Source organism: Rhodnius prolixus, unplaced genomic scaffold (assembly GCF_049639745.1).
Source record: "Rhodnius prolixus isolate KJV_2025 unplaced genomic scaffold, Rpr scaffold_6, whole genome shotgun sequence".
Lineage (NCBI taxonomy): Eukaryota > Metazoa > Arthropoda > Insecta > Hemiptera > Reduviidae > Rhodnius > Rhodnius prolixus.
Genome location: NW_027411634.1, coordinates 40,322,385 through 40,342,046, shown reverse-complemented (window position 1 = coordinate 40,342,046; position 19,662 = coordinate 40,322,385). Strand labels below are relative to the sequence as shown.

General features: G+C 33.9%; 3 protein-coding genes across 3 annotated transcripts; 2 read left to right on the top strand and 1 right to left on the bottom strand.

Annotated features, from left to right (window-relative positions):
• The first annotated feature begins 2,743 nt into the window (after positions 1–2,743).
• LOC141460244 (uncharacterized) lies at positions 2,744–7,197 on the top strand. Its single transcript, XM_074140069.1, has 2 exons — positions 2,744–2,898; positions 6,070–7,197. Exons 1-2 carry the CDS (start codon positions 2,842–2,844, stop codon positions 6,568–6,570), a joined length of 558 nt encoding a protein of 185 aa, XP_073996170.1. The 5' UTR covers positions 2,744–2,841; the 3' UTR covers positions 6,571–7,197.
• Positions 7,198–7,672: 475 nt separating this feature from the next.
• Positions 7,673–11,677, top strand: LOC141460245 (uncharacterized). Its single transcript, XM_074140070.1, has 2 exons — positions 7,673–7,821; positions 10,761–11,677. The coding sequence occupies exons 1-2, from the start codon at positions 7,756–7,758 to the stop codon at positions 11,433–11,435; spliced, it is 741 nt and encodes a 246-aa protein (XP_073996171.1). The 5' UTR covers positions 7,673–7,755; the 3' UTR covers positions 11,436–11,677.
• Positions 11,678–11,735: 58 nt separating this feature from the next.
• LOC141460247 (uncharacterized) lies at positions 11,736–18,870 on the bottom strand. The gene is made up of 3 exons (XM_074140071.1): positions 18,686–18,870; positions 14,150–16,975; positions 11,736–12,417 (listed from the first exon to the last, which is right to left on the bottom strand). The coding sequence occupies exons 1-2, from the start codon at positions 18,734–18,736 to the stop codon at positions 16,439–16,441; spliced, it is 588 nt and encodes a 195-aa protein (XP_073996172.1). The 5' UTR covers positions 18,737–18,870; the 3' UTR covers positions 11,736–12,417; positions 14,150–16,438.
• Positions 18,871–19,662: the final 792 nt, after the last annotated feature.

Sequence of the window (19,662 nt, the reverse complement as noted above, 5' to 3'; positions counted from 1 at the left end):
CCTCTGTACAGGGCGATCTTTCTATTGCTGAGTCTGGAGCCACTTCATCAGGTGGAAAGTACATAGATACCTTTAATAGCCTTATTACACGATAGGGTAAGGCTAGTTTGGGACTATCTGGGCGCCCTGAAGGAAATTAGTGACCAGAATAAGGTCTTTCTGGTATGGGTGCCTGGTCATTCAGGACATTAGGGAAACGAAGTGGCAGATTTATTGGCCCGGGAAGGCTCTAAAAGTGTACTTCGTTGGCCCGGAGCCCTGTTTTGGGGTTTCGAAAGTGCGATAAGTCTGCGGCCATTAACTTATGGATACAGAGTAGGCCTCAGGAATGGTGGCTTGCCACCACTGGGCAGAGACAGGCAAAGAAGTTCATTAGAGGCTATTCGCCGAGGCTGACCTGGAGAATTAATCCGTCAAGGCCGTAGGGCTATAAGGATAATTATAGGACTATTATAACTGGCCACTGCAGGCTCAGAAAACACATGCAACGCATGGGCCCGGCAGATGATAGTCTTTGTAGGTTCTGTCAGGGAAGAGGAGGAGAAAAAGGGCACTGCACGTGTTGTGTCAGTGTGAAGGGGGCTTGTCTTGGCTAAGGACGTTACTTCTCGGAGAGAGGAAAACCAAGGCCTGAGGAGCTTTACCCAGGAGTCGCTCTCCGGAATTAAGAGTCTGATTAAAAGGACGGGTCTGGAGGGCAAGCTCTAAAGTTGGGGGAGCCACAATAGATCCAGAATAGAACGCAGTGGCATAGGCCTTGAGGCCGCCCAAATCTAATCTACAGGATAGAGTCCCCTGGGTTTTCCCACTTTTAGTCAACATAGTCTGGTTCATGAACTCCTAGGCTATCGCAAGCGACGGTCTTCAAAACTCTAGCTACAGGCTCGAGTCTCAAATACCCTAATTATTTTTCCTTCACCTTTTATTTTATTTTTTTATTTCCACATTTTCTATATGCTTTTTTAAATAATTTTGGTAAACTTTAACCAGTTTAACAGCTGTATCTTTGTAATTTATTAATATTTATCCATGACGTCAAATGTTGTTGTCTGAGCTAGATGAAATCTCCTGTAAATATTTTAAAAGAAGATTTATTATTGTAGCATTTTACATTAAATGTATTCATCTTTATTTTTAGTTATATTTTTTTTTATCTGTTATCAATACTCCTGAATGTTGGTGATAAAATGCTACAGTACTCTTTAGTGCTGATAAGAAATATGGCGGCGGTCTTGGCTAATTTCCTGTATTTATTTTTCTACTGGAAATACGTGATTCGGAATCCCTGAATCAAAATGAGCGGTTTTTAGCAATTCAGGGTCCACAATAGGGTGTTTCAAAAAATGATGACTTTTAAATTTTAAAGAGCGCCGGGCGGAAAATCCAAGTTCATTTAAAAACAAGAAGTTTCGTCCATGTTAGAGCGAAATCGATTAATATTTAGAGGTCGCTACCATATAAAAAATCTTAAATAGTTTGTATCTTCTAAAATTATTAGCAAAACATGTAATTGTAGAAAGTTTATTTAAATATAATTTGCTATAAAGACAAAGCAGTTGGAATCATTTTGGTGGCCTTTTTACTAATTAATGAAGCTGTATTTAAAAAAAAAAAATATTAAGAAAAATATACATTTTTGAAAAATTTCGTTTAATTAACGTTAAAATCACTTCATTTTTTTATGTGTTTCGTACAGAATTTAAAAAGAAATAATTTTTGTTATTATTATTTATTTTTATTTACACGTTTATTGTACAACAGAACAAAAATACTTTAAAAAAATCTAAAAAACGTAAATGCCTTGGTCAAAGACCGTCAGGCGAGCTCCGTACAATAACAGTACAATAGATAAAATATTTTAACCAAAGTTCTTTTTACAAATTAATTTTTGTTACTGAAACGTCTAAATTAGGGAATATTTTGCATTTATTGTTATAATTTGAAATTGATAGTAAATAAAATTAAATAAAAGAAATTTACAGTAAAGTATGTTAGGCAGTTATATAGGCTAGACCCGCAAAGCTAAGATGTATTGCGGTACTAGTCTAGGTCTTGGATTTTATTTAATGGTTAATATGAGAAATTTATAGTAAAGTATGTTAGGCGGTTAGAGGCTAGACCCGCAAAGCTAAGATGTATTGCGGTACGAGTCTAGGTCTTGGAGTTTATTTAATGGTTATTATGAGAAATTTATAGTAAAGTATGTTAGGCGGTTATAGGCTAGACCCGCAAAGCTAAGTTGTGTTGCGGTACTAGTCTAGGTCTTGGATTTTATTTAATGGTTAATATGAGAAATTTATAGTAAAGTATGTTAGGCGGTTAGAGGCTAGACCCGCAAAGCTAAGATGTATTGCGGTACTAGTATAGGCCTTGGATTTTATTTAATGGTTAATATGAGAAATTTATAGTAAAGTATGTTTGCTAGTCGCCTGCGTCCACGATACCTATTTTGGTAGTTGGACGTAAAGCCTGCCTGAAGAAATAGGCAATTACTTTACTTTACTTTGTATTAATGCGATGTTCATCAACTATACCACTTAAACTTATAACAAACTCGGATCAAAAGAAACAAAAAATTAAAATAATAAATAGACCAAGGTTTAATTAATGGATTGATCTCAATTTAGTTTTTTATCACTGATCAATTTGATTGAAATGCACTCTAATATTATATTTCTTTTTAGTTTTTATTTTAAAGAGAGGGGGGTTAGAAAAATATTTGTATTTCCTCATAAAATGGTAATAGTGTTATCAATATTTTTTTATGATAAGGGATATTTTTTTTGTTTTTTGTTTTTATATTTTGGGACAATATACGTTAATAAAAAAATATCTCGAGAAATGAGAAGAACCACAAGTCTGTTTACAGCTGTTTGCAGCACGTTACTCTTTCTACAGGTACCTATAGTTCTGTTATTGCTTGTTTTATTTAGTAGTGATGCGTTTCGAGTCCAAATTTTGAATCGGAATTATTTGAATATGAATACAGTCTAGGCTAAACATTACTGGAAGCATTGTTTTGGTTACCTTTATTGGTGAGCCGTTTTCTAACTTAGCGGCCAAAATCTATGAAAACCGGAAGTAACGTATTAAGAAGGCATCTTTTATTTTGCCCATTTTAACCAATGGCAATTCGTTTAAGGAAAGTTATTTGTGTTGTTGATATTTCAATTTTAAAAAAAGTAAAACATAACCGGAAGTTGCACCCTACAAATTCGACTACATATTTCCTTTCCTTAAACAATTCTTAAAACTTGGTATGTAGTTCTAATAAAACTTTTTTACGAATAATATCTTTTGATTTTATCCATCGTGGCACGCATGTTTTTGGTATCCCTGAGATTTTTCGGAATTCCAGTAATCGTCAGGGATAGAATGGTTTCGTGTAGAGATTTCAATTTCATTTTTTTTTTTTGGTCTCCGTTTCACGTTAGATTTGCTGATAGTTAAGCACTGTCTCATTTTTGTGTATTGCAATGCCGTTTCCATAATTATAGGAATAATAATTGTAATTGTAATAATAATAAGCATCAGGTAAGGGATTAGCTATGAGGTTAGCATGCTGGACTCCCACGCGGAGGTCCCGGGTTCGAATCCAGCAGCTGACTCTTAGATTTTCTCTTCCTAGGAGCTTCTTACAGCTCACTGTCCAGCGATGGACAAGAGAGAACACTGTTCGGAGGCCGGCAGGGCACTGAAAAAAGCTCCGGGTGCTAATGACCTCAGCTATTAATGCGCCAAAAAATAATAATAATAATAGTAACTATAATACTATAATAAGAATAATAATACTATAATAAACATAATAATACTATAATAAGAATAATAATACTATAATAAACATAATAATACTGCTATAATAAGAATAATAATACTATAATAAACATAATAATACTATAATAAGAATAATAATACTATAATAAACATAATAATACTACTATAATAAGAATTAGAATTCTAAAATAATGGTAATAATAATAATACTATAATAAGAATAATAATACTATAATAATATTTTTTGTTTTTTGTTTTTTTTATTGGGGTAGGTGAAATGCTTCTAACGCACATACTTGCCGGACTCCCGCCAAGGCAGCCTACCGGCTAAAACACCTACCCCGGCACCAGGCCTAGCCTGGATTCGCTTATGCAGCACTACATCAGGCTAGGCCCCTATTCTATCCCCAATCAAGGGGTCCTCCCTCCAAACTCAACCAGCTCCCTTTGTTTGGCACTTAACACCTCCCTAATGAAGCGTGCCACACATGCCCACTGCCGCCTACTAGTGAGCATAGTCGGTATTATCCCCGCTGGGGTAATATGCCCGACATATTGCTCCAAGTCTCTCCTGAGGCAACCCCACCTCTTACACACAAAAAAGGTGTGGTGGGCATCGTCTAGCATTCCCGGACAATAGCCGCACTCACCACTGGTCCTCTTCCCTATCTTCCTTAGGAACTCACAGAAATACCCGTGACCACTAAGGAATTAGGTAACGAAGTAATCCACTTCGCCAAAGGACCTCCTTATCCATGCACCAACATCTGTGATAAGGCTGGCCGTCCATCTACCTCTTGATTCCTCTTCCCAAGAAGATTGCCACTCCAACACCGTGTAGGCACGCTCCTCCCTGGAGATCGCTACTTTATCCACTTCGTGCCTTCTAGCGTACACTCTCCTTCCTTCATCGGCCAGGAGTGCAATCGGGATAACTCCTGCTATAACCAGGACCGCTGGCTCCGAAACAGTCCGGTATGCCGAGGCTATCCGTAGGGCACCCAGCCTCTGCACCCGTGCCAGTCTCTTTCTATAAACTTCTTTTCTGAGTGCCTCTGACCATATTTCAGCCCCATACAACAGGACTGAGTGGGCGACACTCATAAGCACCCTGCGCGTACTGGCTTTGGGACCTCCTACATTGCTCATAAGCCTTGTAAGTCCGGCGACATTCTCTCCTGCCTTATCCGCCGCCTCCTGTAAATGTCTCCCGAAGCTCAACTTCGCATCAATTGTGATGCCCAAGTATTTCACGGCTTCCACCGAAACAACTTCTTCTTCGCCAACGTTCCACGGGATATGCCGGTTTATTCGTTTTTTTGTCAACATGACAACCTCTGTTTTGGGGAGAGCTAGCGATAATCCGTGTACGGTCATCCACTGGTTAACCTTCCGCATCACTTGATTAAGCTTCAACTGCGCCTTCTTCACGTCCCGCGCAGCAATAAGCGCCGCTACGTCATCAGCATAGCCAATCAACATTGCTTCATCTGGTAGTTCCAGTCGCAAAAGGCTATCATAGGTCACATTCCAAAGATCTGGGCCTAATATTGATCCTTGTGCCACTCCAGCTGTAATCGATCGTGTCCTTGGTCCCTCCTCCGTGCAATAGCTGAGCACTCTATTGTTGAAGTAGTCGCTAATTACTCTCAACAAATAGTGTGGGATCTGAAAGTTACTATAATAATATTAATAATAATAATAATAATAATAATACTATAATAAGAATAATAATACTATAATAATAGTAATAATAATAATAATACTATAATAAGAATAATAATACTTTAATAATAGTAATAATAATAATAATAATAATAATACTATAATAATAATAATACTATAATAAGAATAATAATAATAATAATAATACTGTACTATAGAATAATAATACTATACTGTATTATTATAAAAATAATAATACTATAATAATAATAGTAATAGTAATAATATACTAATAATCATCCATGTGGGAGTACATTTTCAAATTTCCAGAAAATTTTGGTACCAAAATTGCCTCTTTATTATGCAGAATTTTACGTACTTTATGATTTTATTTAAGGTTTGGTTCAGAAATTTGATATTTTTTGTTGGAGTTAGTAAACCCAAATTGTTGGTTCCAATGAAATGATTATTTCCTTAAGCTAAGCTTTATTTTGTAAGTATATTAAGATTTGGGGGAATCTGAGGCGTGTGTTATCAGATCATATTAATCAAATGTAGATGTTAATGGTTTTTGTTTTAGAGGGAGGGAGCTATTTATCGGTGTTGTTAATATATATTGTATTCTTACAGACAAGCCATGGTTCGAGCTCGCTTCCTTACTTCCATCTATTAGAAGAAAAAGTAAAGGAAGTATATCTCGAGTTGATGCAACCTCTCATCCTGGAAACGACTCAAGGAAATGAAACGATAACCTCAATCGAAGAAGATTATTTAAAAAGAATATTAACTAATCCCAGTCTGAATTTAGTTAATAATACAAACAATTTTAGCAGTAAAGGAGATAGTTGCCAGAAACTGGCCGAATATCTGCCTAAAGCTAAGAAAAAAGTTGAGACAGCCTTCTATATCTGTTCGAATATAACTAGCGCAATGTCTCAGGTGGTTTTAGACAGTTTTGATTGTCTTTCAATAAATATATTTAAGACGATAACTTGCCTACTGGGCAATGTTGGCAAAACTTTGTCCATTTATAGGCAATTTAAACCGGAAATCAGGACAATAATATTGGAATTGAAGAGCACCCTTAGTATTTTGATTGAACTTTACAAAAATTGTCTTCGACATATTTAAACAATCTGTGAATCTGTCCAAAACAAGTTTACTAATGTTACTAAACCTGGAGACTTCAACGACCTGATTGGTCTTTGTTCTTAATTTTCATTCGATAAAAGATGTTACGGTACTGAACAGATCCAAGACTGCATCTCCATTGCTGTGAAACCATTCCCAGATAATGTCTTACATCAAATCCATTTCCCCCCCCCCCATTCCATACTTTGGGCTCCACATTCTTATCTCACCTAATCTACTGGAATTATGATCCATCCATTCAACATTCTCCTTGCCTTCTTCTAAAATCTTGTAAACATCCTACCCCCAGCCGAATTACCCTTTACCATTTACTCTTGCCATCATCCATTTTTATACATGACCTTTCTCGTCGACAACTCCTAACAGGATATCATTTTTAAAGTTATTTCATATACATCCTGGTAAAGTGCATAAACCTCGCTAAGTTATTATTGTAGAGCTACAAGTTTCTAATTACTCCTGTCCGAGAATTTCTAACTTCTTTATATAACGAGCTCCTAACAAGCTGTCAATTTTTCTATGTTTTACTCACATGAGAACAAAAATTGGATTGATTTTATTTATTTTTCAAGAGAAATATTGCAATAAAAGAAATATCTAACAAAAGATATATTTGATTTATGTGATTCTCCCTAATTTTCCTTATAATTTACTATCCATTAGGAGGTGAAATTTTTCACTCATAAAATACAATTTTCACGATTGATTCTTAAAGAAATAAAAAAGATCGCTGATTTTATCCATCGAAGGAACGCAAGTTTGTTTTTTTTTGGAGCCGTGATTTTTCTTTTTTTTTTGGATTTTTTTATTGATAATCAAATTTTGGTGGTATTTTAAATTTCGTAGTTTGAAAAAATGAATAAAGAAAAAATTTAGAACCTTGAAATTCCCAATTTAATAGAGTTCACTGATTTTTTTTAAAAATAAATATAAGTTTTTATTATTATTATTATTATTAATTTTCTTCCTTAGCAACAAAACAATAAGTTATAAAACTTTCTTTGAAAAAATACAATGAGAAATAAAATATTAATTTGTAATGAAAAAAACGTGTTCTATTATCTCATGATTAACAATAGTAATAATAAAAAAATAAATATATATGTATAATAAAATATAAAATAAATAAGTTACGAAATTCTCAAAAATAAATATTAGGTCACAATGAAAGCAGCAATAACCTTTATTGTAGCTGGACAGATCTTATTGCTAGTTTACGGGCAGGTTCAGGTAATATTTTACAAATTTATATTCATAAATAAGTACAAGAAAAAACTGGAACGGGTGTTGGTCTAGTGGTTAAGAATGTGGATTAGTATGCAAGAGTTCACCGGTTCGTATCCTGGCATATTTTACGTTTCTTTTTTATTTGTTAGAAAAAATCCTACGCCGCCTAATTGGGTAATTAGGACGTAAAGCGCTGCCTGAATCACCTTTTTAGGTGATAAAAGTACTTAACTTGAGGAAAGGCGGTGTTCCCACTCCGCACATTTCCGAAAATCACATTGACATACACAAATAATAATATAGTAATTCACCCAGAACTAAATTTCCTTTTCCAACTGGTTTATTATCACATATAAAAAACTAAGAAGTAATCTACTACGCACTGTTCTCGCCATTAATCGGATTACTGGAAACAATTTTTTCAGTAATCACTATAGAGTTTTAAATAAAATTATAGTTGAGCCGTTTGTGGGGGGGGGGGGGAAATCTTAAAATATGGAAAATTCTATTCGGAAAAGTGGAATTTCCGTTTAAACGATATTTAATCAAGTTTGAAAACTCAGTATGACATTTTATTCTTATAAATATTACGCAGGTGATAAGCCAGTAGAATAAACCAAAAATGGCCGCCATTTTGGGGAAATCACTTTTCCTCTCCCAGAAACGAATTTTTCCAAGAAAAAAGTTATGTAGACGAAATTCATCATTTCTAGTTGGGAAATCGATTCAGTAAAGTGACCCTTCGGATCGATAGATTATGACCAAATTCTTATTGTAAATATACTCAGGTGGTACGCTTAACTTAAAATGTAATTTCTGCACTTTCTTTTTAATTAGTTTTTGAGTTACCACGGTAAGGGGGGGGGGTGAGGATCCATTATCCAATGGTGGGAAGAGACCATTTTCTGAAAATCCACTTTTTAAGACAGATAATCTCATCAGATAGGATACTTTCAAAATGGGCATTCGGCTAGCCAACAATACTAGCTCTTACTTTCTTTTACTGTAAGAGCTAGTATTAGGGCTCAAACTCAGAGTTTTCTTGTCGGTCAGACGCCACGGTAGCCGAGCGGTTAAAGACTAGACCCGCAATGCTAAGATGTATTGTTGGTTTAGTGGGTTCGATTCTCCACGTCTAAGCCTTGGATTTTATTTAATGGTTAATATGAGAAATTTATAGTAAAGTATGTTAGGCGGTTAGAGGCTAGACCCGCTAAGCTAAGATGTATTGCGGTACTAGTCTAGGCCTTGGATTTTATTTAATGGTTAATATGAGAAATTTATAGCAAAGTATGTTAGGCGGTTATAGGCTAGACCCGCAAAGCTAAGATGTATTGTGGTACTAGTCTAGGCCTTGGATTTTATTTAATGGTTAATATGAGAAATTTATAGTAAAGTATGTTAGGCGGTTATAGGCTAGTCCCGCAAAGCTTAGATGTATTGCGGTACTAGTCTAGGCCTTGGATTTTATTTAATGGTTAATAAAAGAAATTTATAGCAAAGTGTGTTTGCTAGTTGACTCCGTTCATGACGCCTAATTTGGTAGTCGGACGTAAAGCCCGCCTAAAATATAGACTTCACTTTACTTTTTTCTTTTTTTCTTTTTCCAGAAAAATATATACAGGGTGATCCATTTAAAACGCACCAATCGCTAATAACCTTTTAGGAAAGCGGAATTTCGAAAAAACCCACGAAGTAAACTATATGTTTTTTTTTAGTCTATTTTTCAAATTTTCCACCTCCGATGCTGTATCTTCATTTTTGGCGGAGTTACGGCTAAAAATCCGATTGGGGTTACATAAGGACCAATGGTTTTGACAATGATTATGAAAAGTACATAAAAAACTGTGAAAAATAACGTTAATCCCGTTTCGATATCCCTAATATTAGTTGAGATATTTAAGATCAAAGTTACAACTTTAACTATTCGTCAACGGTTTTCAATATTAATTTTCCACCAGAAATACACGTTTTGGGAGGTCATGTGACTGCAAAAAATGTTATTTGTGACGCTAAGAACAAAAATAATAGTAATTGAAGATTTTAAAACATGTAGTGTAATGTTAATGGTTGTGGGTGAATCAAGGATAAATTTGTTTTATCATCAAATAAAAGCAATCATCACATCGTTTTAACGCATTCACTATGCTAGACTTCTTGACCTATGATTACGGTAAGAATAAGTTCGAATCCCGCGTATGACTACACTTTATTAAAAAAAAGTATTATGATTTTTTAAGTAATAAGGATGACTGCATACGGAAGATGCGAACTGGAGATCTCCCACTTACAAAACCACGCTCTTGACCACTAGACCAACATCCGCCCCTCCCTGGCAAAATATTCTTTCCGTAATCATAGGTCAAGAAGTCTTGCATACGAGGTACATTATAATGATGTGATGGTTGCTTTTATTTGATGAAAAAACAAATTTATCCTTGATTCACCCACAACCATTACACTATACTACATGTTTTAAAATCTTAAATTATTATTATTTTTTCACTTTGCGTCACAAATAACAATTTTTGCAGTCAGAGGACCTCCCAAAACGTGTATTTCTGGTGGAAATTTAATATATTGAAAACCATTCACGAATAGATAAAATTGTAACTTTGATCTTACATATCTCGACTAATATTAGGGATATCAAAACGGGGTTAACGTCATTTTTCGCAGTTTTTTATGTAGTTTTCATAATCATTGTCAAAACTAGTGGTCCTTATGAAATCTCAATCGGGTTTTTACCCGTAACTCCGCCAAAAATGAAGATACAGCATCGGGGATAAAAAAATTTGAAAACTAGACCAAAAAAAAACATATAGTTTACTTCGTGGGTTTTTACGAAATTCCGCTTTCCTAAAAAGTTATTAGCGATTGGTTCGTTTTAAATGGATCACCCTGTATATATACATTGATCTTTTTTGTTTTTCTTTCTACAGCCAATCAAAACAGATGAAATGACACTGAAAGAAGAGTTCAGCTCAATTTCTGAAAATTTGATGTCCATGAGCGTGAACATGGTAATACTGCAGGCTGTTTCCTTGCAATCATTATCAGACTTTATGGTTAGAAAAATTGAAGCGAATCTAAAAGATCAACCAACGCCGGCCAACACTGCGAACAGTCCTCGATCGAAATGTTATGATTTTTTAAAATATAAAAATCAAAAATTTGAGATAATCGAAGATGCAAAAGATAAAGCTTATGAGTTTATACGCAACGTACTTCGTCTGAAAATTGATACAAAGATTTGCGAAAGACAAGAGCTGGTGCAAACATTGATGTGCTTGATGGCTGTTAGTAATAATTTGAATGCACTTTTTAAAGATCGTCTAAGGATACTTGCACCATTGGTGGTCATCTTAAACACTACCTTATCCCAGCTGATGGATGACTACAAAAGTTGTCTTAATCAGTTGACTCTCTGGCCGAATATTATTGATCCTTTTGCGCTTGGTCCTTCATTTGTGACCAGAGAACAACAGCATACCGACCGTCCAGAATGTACACATACAGAAGCGTTCATAGACATTACTACTGGAGAAGTGGTTACGATACCATGCAATAAGACACTGGACAAGAATTTCTATCATACGAGCCCTAAAAAAAGTTGAAATCGCCATTTTTTTTATTTTTTTTTTTTTAATCATTGAAATAGATTTTGTAATTTTCGATTTTATAGACCCCCCCCCCGCACAAAAAAAAGCTTTTCCACAATCGGTGAACTGAAAGAGGGATTTTCACAGCTAATCAGCCTAATTAGGCCAACTGTTGGAAAGCTAAAACTTGTTTATTTGTTTGTTGTTGTTGTTTTAAATTTCAGTACGCAGCAACATGATCTTGGAGCGATGAGATTTTCATCGTACTTTAGCAATTATATCGGTAAAATAATTGATATAGTTACAAGACGGAAATGCCAGTGTACAAAATTTTATTGTAGGAAACAAAACAAAATAATTATAAAACAAAAACAAATTTTGTGTAAAAAACTATAAAATTCAGAAAAATAAAATTAAATTGTAAAAAAAAATAAAAAATATTATACTTTAATATTTTTAATATTTAATATTTAATATTTAATAAAAATAAAAAATATTATACTTTAATACATTCTTCAAATAAATCATACAATGTGACAATCATTACTTTTAAATTCTGAATCGTATTAACCACTTGTGGTTCATATTTTTGGCCTATATCCTGCAATTCGTTGATCTCGTTCAGCAAACATTTTATCGCTTTGATCACATCAATGGTACTAATACAATCTAAACCATCCACAATTAGACCAGACAATGCGCCACCAATGTCACTACATAAATAGAATGCATTCTCTACGATTGATTTAGCCTTTGGTAGATAATCTGTCAGATTTTTACAACTATCTTCATTTGGAAAAATTAGATTTTTTCCTTTTTGTTCAGCCGGATGTAGATTGTTTAATTTTCTTTTTTCTAAAAATTTTTCAATAATTATTATCGTTTGATTCAATCGGTTTACTTCTGTGATAACCGGATGTACTAATACTTTAAAAGCTTCTTCAACTTTTTCTTCAAGAAGATGTCTGATTGTGTCCATGTCGGATCCATGGCATGTCTGCGAACAAGAAAATAAAAGAAGAAGGAAATTGACGTAAAAACACACTCACAGGCCTTTTTTTTTTTCTTTTCTTTTTTTTTTTTTCTTACTGCAGTTTAAACTTGTTTAGCAGTTTAAACTTGTTTAGCAGTTTAAACTTGTTTAGCAGTTTAAACTAGTTTAGCAGTTTAAACTGGTTTAGCAGTTTAAACTAGTTTAGCAGTTTAAACTAGTTTAGCAGCTTAAACTAGTTTAGCAGTGTAAACTTGTTTAGCAGCTTAAACTGGTTTAGCAGTTTAAACTAGTTTAGCAGTTTAAACTAGTTTAGCAGTTTAAACTTGTTTAGCAGTTTAAACTAGTTTAGCAGTTTAAACTTGTTTAGCAGCTTAAACTTGTTTAGCAGCTTAAACTTGTTTAGCAGCTTAAACTTGTTTAGCAGCTTAAACTAGTTTAGCAATTTCAACTAGTTTAGCAGCTTAAACTAGTTTAGCAGCTTAAACTAGTTTAGCACTTTAAACTTGTTTAAAATATTTCCTAACATTTTCTCAAATATTTCAGGAGAGATCCAGAAGTAAATGTTTAAAGTGCAATTTTGTAACCTTTGATTTCCTTATTTTAAGACAATCTACTGTCTTAAAATTGCCTACTGGTGCTATCTAAAAGAGTTTTCAATTAATATAAACTACTTGATAAACTAACACTGTAGTGTCTTGCTCGTGAACACGTTTTTACTTGCAAAAAAACAAACGTAATTTCTCATACAAAGATAAAAGGAATCCTAGAAAATGATATACCGTTTGAAAGCCCACATTAGACAAGGAAACTTTTACTAAAAAGTGGCCAGCACCTAGTGTCTGATAATGGATCACATAAAGGGGGCCTAATGAGTTTTCTTCAAAAATTTTCGATTATTTTTATTTTTCCTCCCAGTATTCAGGAGGAAGATTGAGGCTGTTTGGAGAATAACTTATGGCTTCGAAATGGTGTCAGTTTTTTAGAAAATTTATCTGTCTTTCTAATCGTATCATCAGAATCGAATTCGGACTAAAACTTTTCTGAGTATTAACATTTTTATTGGAAAAAAGTAATGATTTTAATAAAAAAAAAAAAAAAATTTAAAGTGACATCACTCAAGAACAGTAGAAAATATGAAGTTGGCCAATACGTCATTGAACTCCACTTTAGATGTACTACACTCAGTAGGCCTATGGACATTAACATACTTACTGGTTCACCCTGTATAGTGCCACTAATACGAAACTGGAAAATTGATTCCAGTATAGAAGCTGTACAGGTTACCTGATGTGGTCCAAAAGCTGTTTGGGTACTATACAGTATACTGTATGGGGTACTATATGGATACTAAATTGGGTACTGTATAGTGACACTAATACTATACTGGAAAATTTGAAAATCTCTGCAATCATCCGTTTTCGAACTATAACTGCAAACATACTAACAAAAACCCACAGAACAATTTTGTTCAGAACAAGTTTTCTGATTCAGAATACCTTAGAATGGATATGCTTAGCGTGAAAAATTGATTGCCCAGGAGGAAGTAAGAAGTAAGAAGATTTTCATTTATTGGTCTAACAAAAAAAACTTTTCATATCCAGTACATCTTTTTATTTTCTCTCTCTCTTTCTCTCTCTCTAGAGACCGCAAAGCATGCATTTCCGGTCAAAGTTTATTCTAGAGAGAGAGAGAGAGAGAGAGAGATCTTAATACTTTCTTAATAAAAAACATTTACCTGTAACATGAATAAGGAGAGAAAAACGGCAACAAGCTGACTGGTAACCATTGTTGTGTGTATTCTTTCACAAATTTTCTAGTCGCCCAACTTATTGTTTGGGCTAATCTTTATATACCTCAAAATTAAGCCAGATTAACATATGATTTAAGAGCTTAACAGTTATCTTTTTCGATACCTTTCAAAAATTCTCTTAAAATACTATTCCAATTAATCAAGTTGTTTTTTCCTATTGTCTTCTCAGATAATCGCCATGGCAATGTTAATCTATGGATTTCTGCTTTCTAGAAATGATCTCTCAAGACAAAATTTTGATAAAATAAATATTAAATATTCTTGATGTCTTAGGTCGGTGAATAAAACAAAAAAAAATGAAGAAGGTTATTTTTTTTCTCTTTACATAAATTTTAAAATTTGTTTTTAAATTTTCTTGTAACTTATTTATTTTATTAATTCAAAAACTTGACATTATTACTGTTTTTTGCAATAAAAGGTTACCGGAGAAGGTTAACTTTCCTGCTGTTGATTATTTCCTGCGACCAATTTGATTAAAAAAAAAAAAAAAAAAGTTGTGGCAGCTAAGCCCTATTTTACATACTTGTGAAACCTAAAGGCCTACATTAAATATAGCAGCCATATTGAAACTATTGTCTTCAATATAAGCATTGTTAAGTTTTGAGTCAATACACGCCCTTATTGGTCTCGAAATGCTCATAAAAGTGGATAATAAAATTGGTTAATAAAAATAAAAAGTGTGCAACCTTAACATACTGCAGTTTTGTGCATCGGCCTGTATGAAACGAGGTTATTTATTGGATATATCCTGCAGTGAATTTGTCATTTAGCCCCACTCTAAAAAAAAAAGTGTTCAGACTTCAATTTTTTTACCTTGTCCTAGAATAAAATATACAGGGGTGATCCATTTAAAACGCACCAATCGCTAATAACTTTTTAAGAAAACGGAATATCGGAAAAAAAACCACGAAGTAAACTATATGTTTTTTTTGGTCTAGTTTTCAAATTTTTTACCCTAGATGCTGAATCTTCATTTTTGGCGGAGTTATGGCCAAAAACCCGATTAAGATTTCATAAGGACCACTAGATTTGACAATGATTATGAAAACTACATAAAAAACTGCGAAAAATGACGTTAACCCCGTTTTGATATCCCTAATATTAGTCGAGATATGTAAGATCAAAGTTACAATTTTATCTATTCGTGAATGGTTTTCAATATATTAAATTTCCACCAGAAATACACGTTTTGGGAGGTCCTCTGACTGCAAAAATTGTTATTTGTGACGCAAAGAGCAAAAATAATAATAATTAAACATTTTAAAACATGTAGTGTAATGTTAATGGTTGTGGGTGAATCAGGGATAAATTTGTTTTATCATCAAATAAAAGCTATCATAACATGATTTTAATGTACCCTGTATGCAGGACTTCTTGACCTATGATTACGGTAAGAATATCTTGCCAGGGAGGAGTGGGTGTTGGTCTAATGGTCATGAGCGTGGCTTTGTAAGTGGGAGATCCCTAGTTCGAATGCCGCGGGTGCAGTCATTCACAATACTTAATACATGATAACACTTTTTTAAATAAAATGTAGTCATACGTGGGATTCGAACTGGGGATCTCCAGCACTTATAAAACCACGCTCTTGACCACTAGACCAACACCCGCCTCTCCTTGGCAAGATATTCTGTCCGCAATCATAGGTCAAGAAGTCTTGCACACTGGGTGCATTAAATAGATGTGTTGGTGGCTTTTATTTGATGATAAAACGAATTTATCCTGATTCACTCACAATCATTACTTACATTCCACTACATTCTTTAAAATCTTTGATTATTATTATTTTTGTTCTTTGCGTCACAAATAACATTTTTGCAGTCAGAGGACCTACCCAAAACGTGTATTTCTGGTGGAAAATTAATATTGAAAACCTTTCACGAATAAGATAAAATTGTAACTTTGATCTTAAATATCTCAACTAATATTAGGGGTATCGAAACAGGATCAACGTCATTTTTCACAACTTTTTATGTAGTTTTCGTAATTATTGTCAAATCTAGTGGTCCTTATGAAACCCTAATTGGGTTTTTAGCCGTAACTCTGCCAAAAATTAAGATATGCATCGGGGGTGAAAAATTTGAAAACTAGACCGAAAAAACATATAGTTTATTTCGTGGGTTTTTACGAAATTCCACTTTCCTAAAAAGTTATTAGCAATTGGTGCGTTTTAAATGGATCACCCTGTATAATTGAGAAGCAGTGTTTAGCAATCTATTGTTCGTAAACGAAACACTTTTCAGCTGAACGAGTGATGTATTGATCGATAGATGTCAATCTATCGATGGCATGCGTTGCAGACTGCTGGTACAGTTCGTACACGCGTGCCACATCACGACCAATTTTCATATTGCAAGCCAGTTTATTCATGGAAAATTTTATCTGATTACATTTACTAGCCTCGACGATGAACCAGCCTAAATAGCCAAGTAATTCGCTGACCAATTTTTCAGTTTCCTTAAGAAAGCCTTCATCTAGATTAATTTCATCATTTAAAACTGTACAATGTTCTATTCCTTCCGCTTTGTTGTTGTTGTTGTTGTTGTTGTTGTTGTTGTTGCCGCCTTTCGTTGGAGGTTTGGTAACTTCTTTTGGATTGCCTTTCGATTTTACATCTTTGATTCGTTCCATGACCAGCTCATTTATTTGACGCATTTTAAAAAGTTTCATAAACGTTGGGTTTATGATTCTGTCCGTGATTTGTTGTATATATTCTGGTAAAGGTTGGCCAGCTCCATGCGAGTAAAGAATCTGTGAAAAATAAAATAGAAATTTTAGAGAGAATATAGAGCAATCAGGAATGACTATGTTAGTCATATAGACGATTAAATCGCTGCCTGACATAAATCGTCCATGCAGTATAATTGTCGATGAAATTTGCCACCAAAAATTGAATAAAAATAAACACAAATCATGTAGAAATCTTAGCACTAGAATCTTATCTAGTAGTAGTAGTAGTAGTAGTAGTAGTAGTAATGCCTATTTTTTCAGGTGGGCTTAACGTCCAACTACCAAATTAGGTGTCGGCGACGGAGGCAACTAGCAAACATACATTCCAAGGCCTAGACTAGTACCGCAATACATCTTAGCTTTGCGGGTCTAGCCTCTAACAGCCTAACATACTTTACTGTAAATTCCTCATATTAACCATTAAATAAAATCCAAGCCCTAGACTAGTACCACTTTACATCTTAGCTTTGCGGGTCTAGCCTATAACCGCCTAACATACTTTACTATAAATTTCTCATATTAACCATTAAATAAAAACCAAGGCCTAGACTAGTACCGCAATACATCTTAGCTTTGCGGGTCTAGCCTCTAACCGCCTAACATACATTACTGTAAATTTCTTTTATTAACCATCTAACCGCCTAACATACTTTACTGTAAATTTCTTTTATTAACCATTAAATAAAATCCAAGGCCTAAGACCGGGAGGGAATCGAGCTGTTTTCGATAAAATCTCAAAAAAAAAAAAAAAAATCGATTTGTTAAATTGGCACCTTTAGGTTGGCAGCAGTGTGTCCAAAAGCAAGAACTTCCTGCAATATTTTTCGTCATTTAGCTATGCCTGACCCCCCTCACACCACTTAGCTAAGTAGGCCCACAGTTTGTAAAACCTATTTTTTTTTTGGGTCTGATTCAGGAGATATCAAAATAGCTATTTCCAGGGATACTGGAAATTGATCTCCAGGGATACTGGAGGCATATTTTATTATCTCTTTAACCCTTTTGATAAAATCGACTCCAGTCGACGGAGAGAAGAGATTTACTGAGATGTTGGCACTATCTTCTCTTGTTCTTGTACTAGCATGCTTTGGGTTGGACCACATCATGAAGGGCTAATCGCTTGAAGTAAATAAGTAAATAACACATCCACCTAATCTATTGGATTCAATTGGATCTATTTGATTGAATTCAAGTACTTTCCTTAAATTTCCTTCGTCCCAGATAAAAACCTAAATGAATAATAATAATAATAAGTATTATAATAATATCAAACAAGGGAAGGGATTAGCTATGCGCTTAGTGTATTGGATTCCCACGCAGAGGTCCTGGGTTCGAAGCCAGATGCTGACCCTTAGATTTTCTCTTCCTAGGAGCTCACTGTCCGGTGATGGACAGTGTTGTCTGTAAAGAGAGAACACTATCCGGAGGCCGGCAGTGCACTGAAAAAAACTCCGGGCGCCAATAACATATTGACGCGCCTTAAATCATTAAAAATAAATAAATAAATAAGTATAATAATAATCATAATAATTTTAAACCTGTTTTTAGTAAAAAGAAAATTTTAGCATTTTACACTGAAGATGGACCAAGAATGGTCAAAAAGATCTGTAAAAAAAAAAATAGACTGAATTTTGACTAAAACTTAGCTATAAATGCCCGGATCTCAGTTGAAAATCAGACTATTAAAAAACAAACAAAAAATCGTCTATTAATAAATGATTGATTGATTACCTGACTTCCAAACAGGCAGACAATCACCAATACATAATTTCTTACAGCCATCTCTTGATAATTTTGTAAAATTACCTAACTTACCACTGATCTAATTTACAATTTTTAGTTCAGTTGGTTCGATTTTTACTTTATTTTTCTTTCTTTTTATAAATTGACAATTGAACAATAGTTAAAAATAATTACTAGTCAGTTTATGGAAAATTGGGAAAACAATTCAAATTGTTTATTTAATTATACTGCCAATTCATCATAAATGATTCATCTATTGTATTTTTAATCGCTCATTGTTCTTTAGTTTTACTGAGAACTATTTTTCGATGCAAGTACTAAAATTGTATTTTTCTGATAGAATAAAACAAATAAGTCTTCGATTCCAAGAATTTTATAATTTTTCCAAAGTTAAATGGGAATATTAAGCTTCTATTTTCCAGTAAATTTAAAGGGCTGAAATCACTTTTCAGAACTTCTAAAAAGTGATTTCAGTAGAGCTGTAATTAAGGGATTAGTTCCATTAGAATTCAATGAAGAATAAATTATAAGTTATTAAAAAATAATGTAACAGAAAAAATTTAATTCCTAAAAATAATCTTTATAGGAGGTTAGTTACAGTTTTGATCATTCACCGCTAGATGGCAAGCTAATGCGGTTAGCAGGTGCTACTATCTGGGTGGAATAATATTGAGTTACACTCTAAGAGCTTAAATTTCAATTTCAAGCTCAAAGAAAAAAAAATCTGTCGTGAACACTCACATGATTTTATCTTGAAAAGCTTTTTCAACTACCACTAATAAAAAAGAAAAAAAAAAGTAAACTAATTGCCTATTTTTTCAGGCGGGCTTTGCGTCCAACTGCCAATTAGGTGTCGTGGACGGAGGCGACTAGCAAACATACTTTACTGTAAATTTCTTTTAATAACCATTAAATAAAATCCAACGCCTAGACTAGTACCGCAATACATCTTAGCTTTGCGGGTC

What these genes read in the sequence shown, in the direction of transcription:
- LOC141460244 (XM_074140069.1), top strand. Translation starts at nt 2,842, where the DNA reads ATGAGAAGAACCACAAGTCTGTTTACAGCTGTTTGCAGCACGTTACTC. An exon ending in GCACGTTACTCTTTCTACAG is followed by an intron (nt 2,899 to 6,069) that starts GTACCTATAGTT and finishes GTATTCTTACAG; the next exon opens with ACAAGCCATGGTTCGAGCTC.
- LOC141460245 (XM_074140070.1), top strand. Translation starts at nt 7,756, where the DNA reads ATGAAAGCAGCAATAACCTTTATTGTAGCTGGACAGATCTTATTGCTA. An exon ending in TAGTTTACGGGCAGGTTCAG is followed by an intron (nt 7,822 to 10,760) that starts GTAATATTTTAC and finishes TTCTTTCTACAG; the next exon opens with CCAATCAAAACAGATGAAAT.
- LOC141460247 (XM_074140071.1), bottom strand. Translation starts at nt 18,736, where the DNA reads ATGGCTGTAAGAAATTATGTATTGGTGATTGTCTGCCTGTTTGGAAGT. An exon ending in TCTGCCTGTTTGGAAGTCAG is followed by an intron (nt 16,976 to 18,685) that starts GTAATCAATCAA and finishes TATTTTTCACAG; the next exon opens with ATTCTTTACTCGCATGGAGC.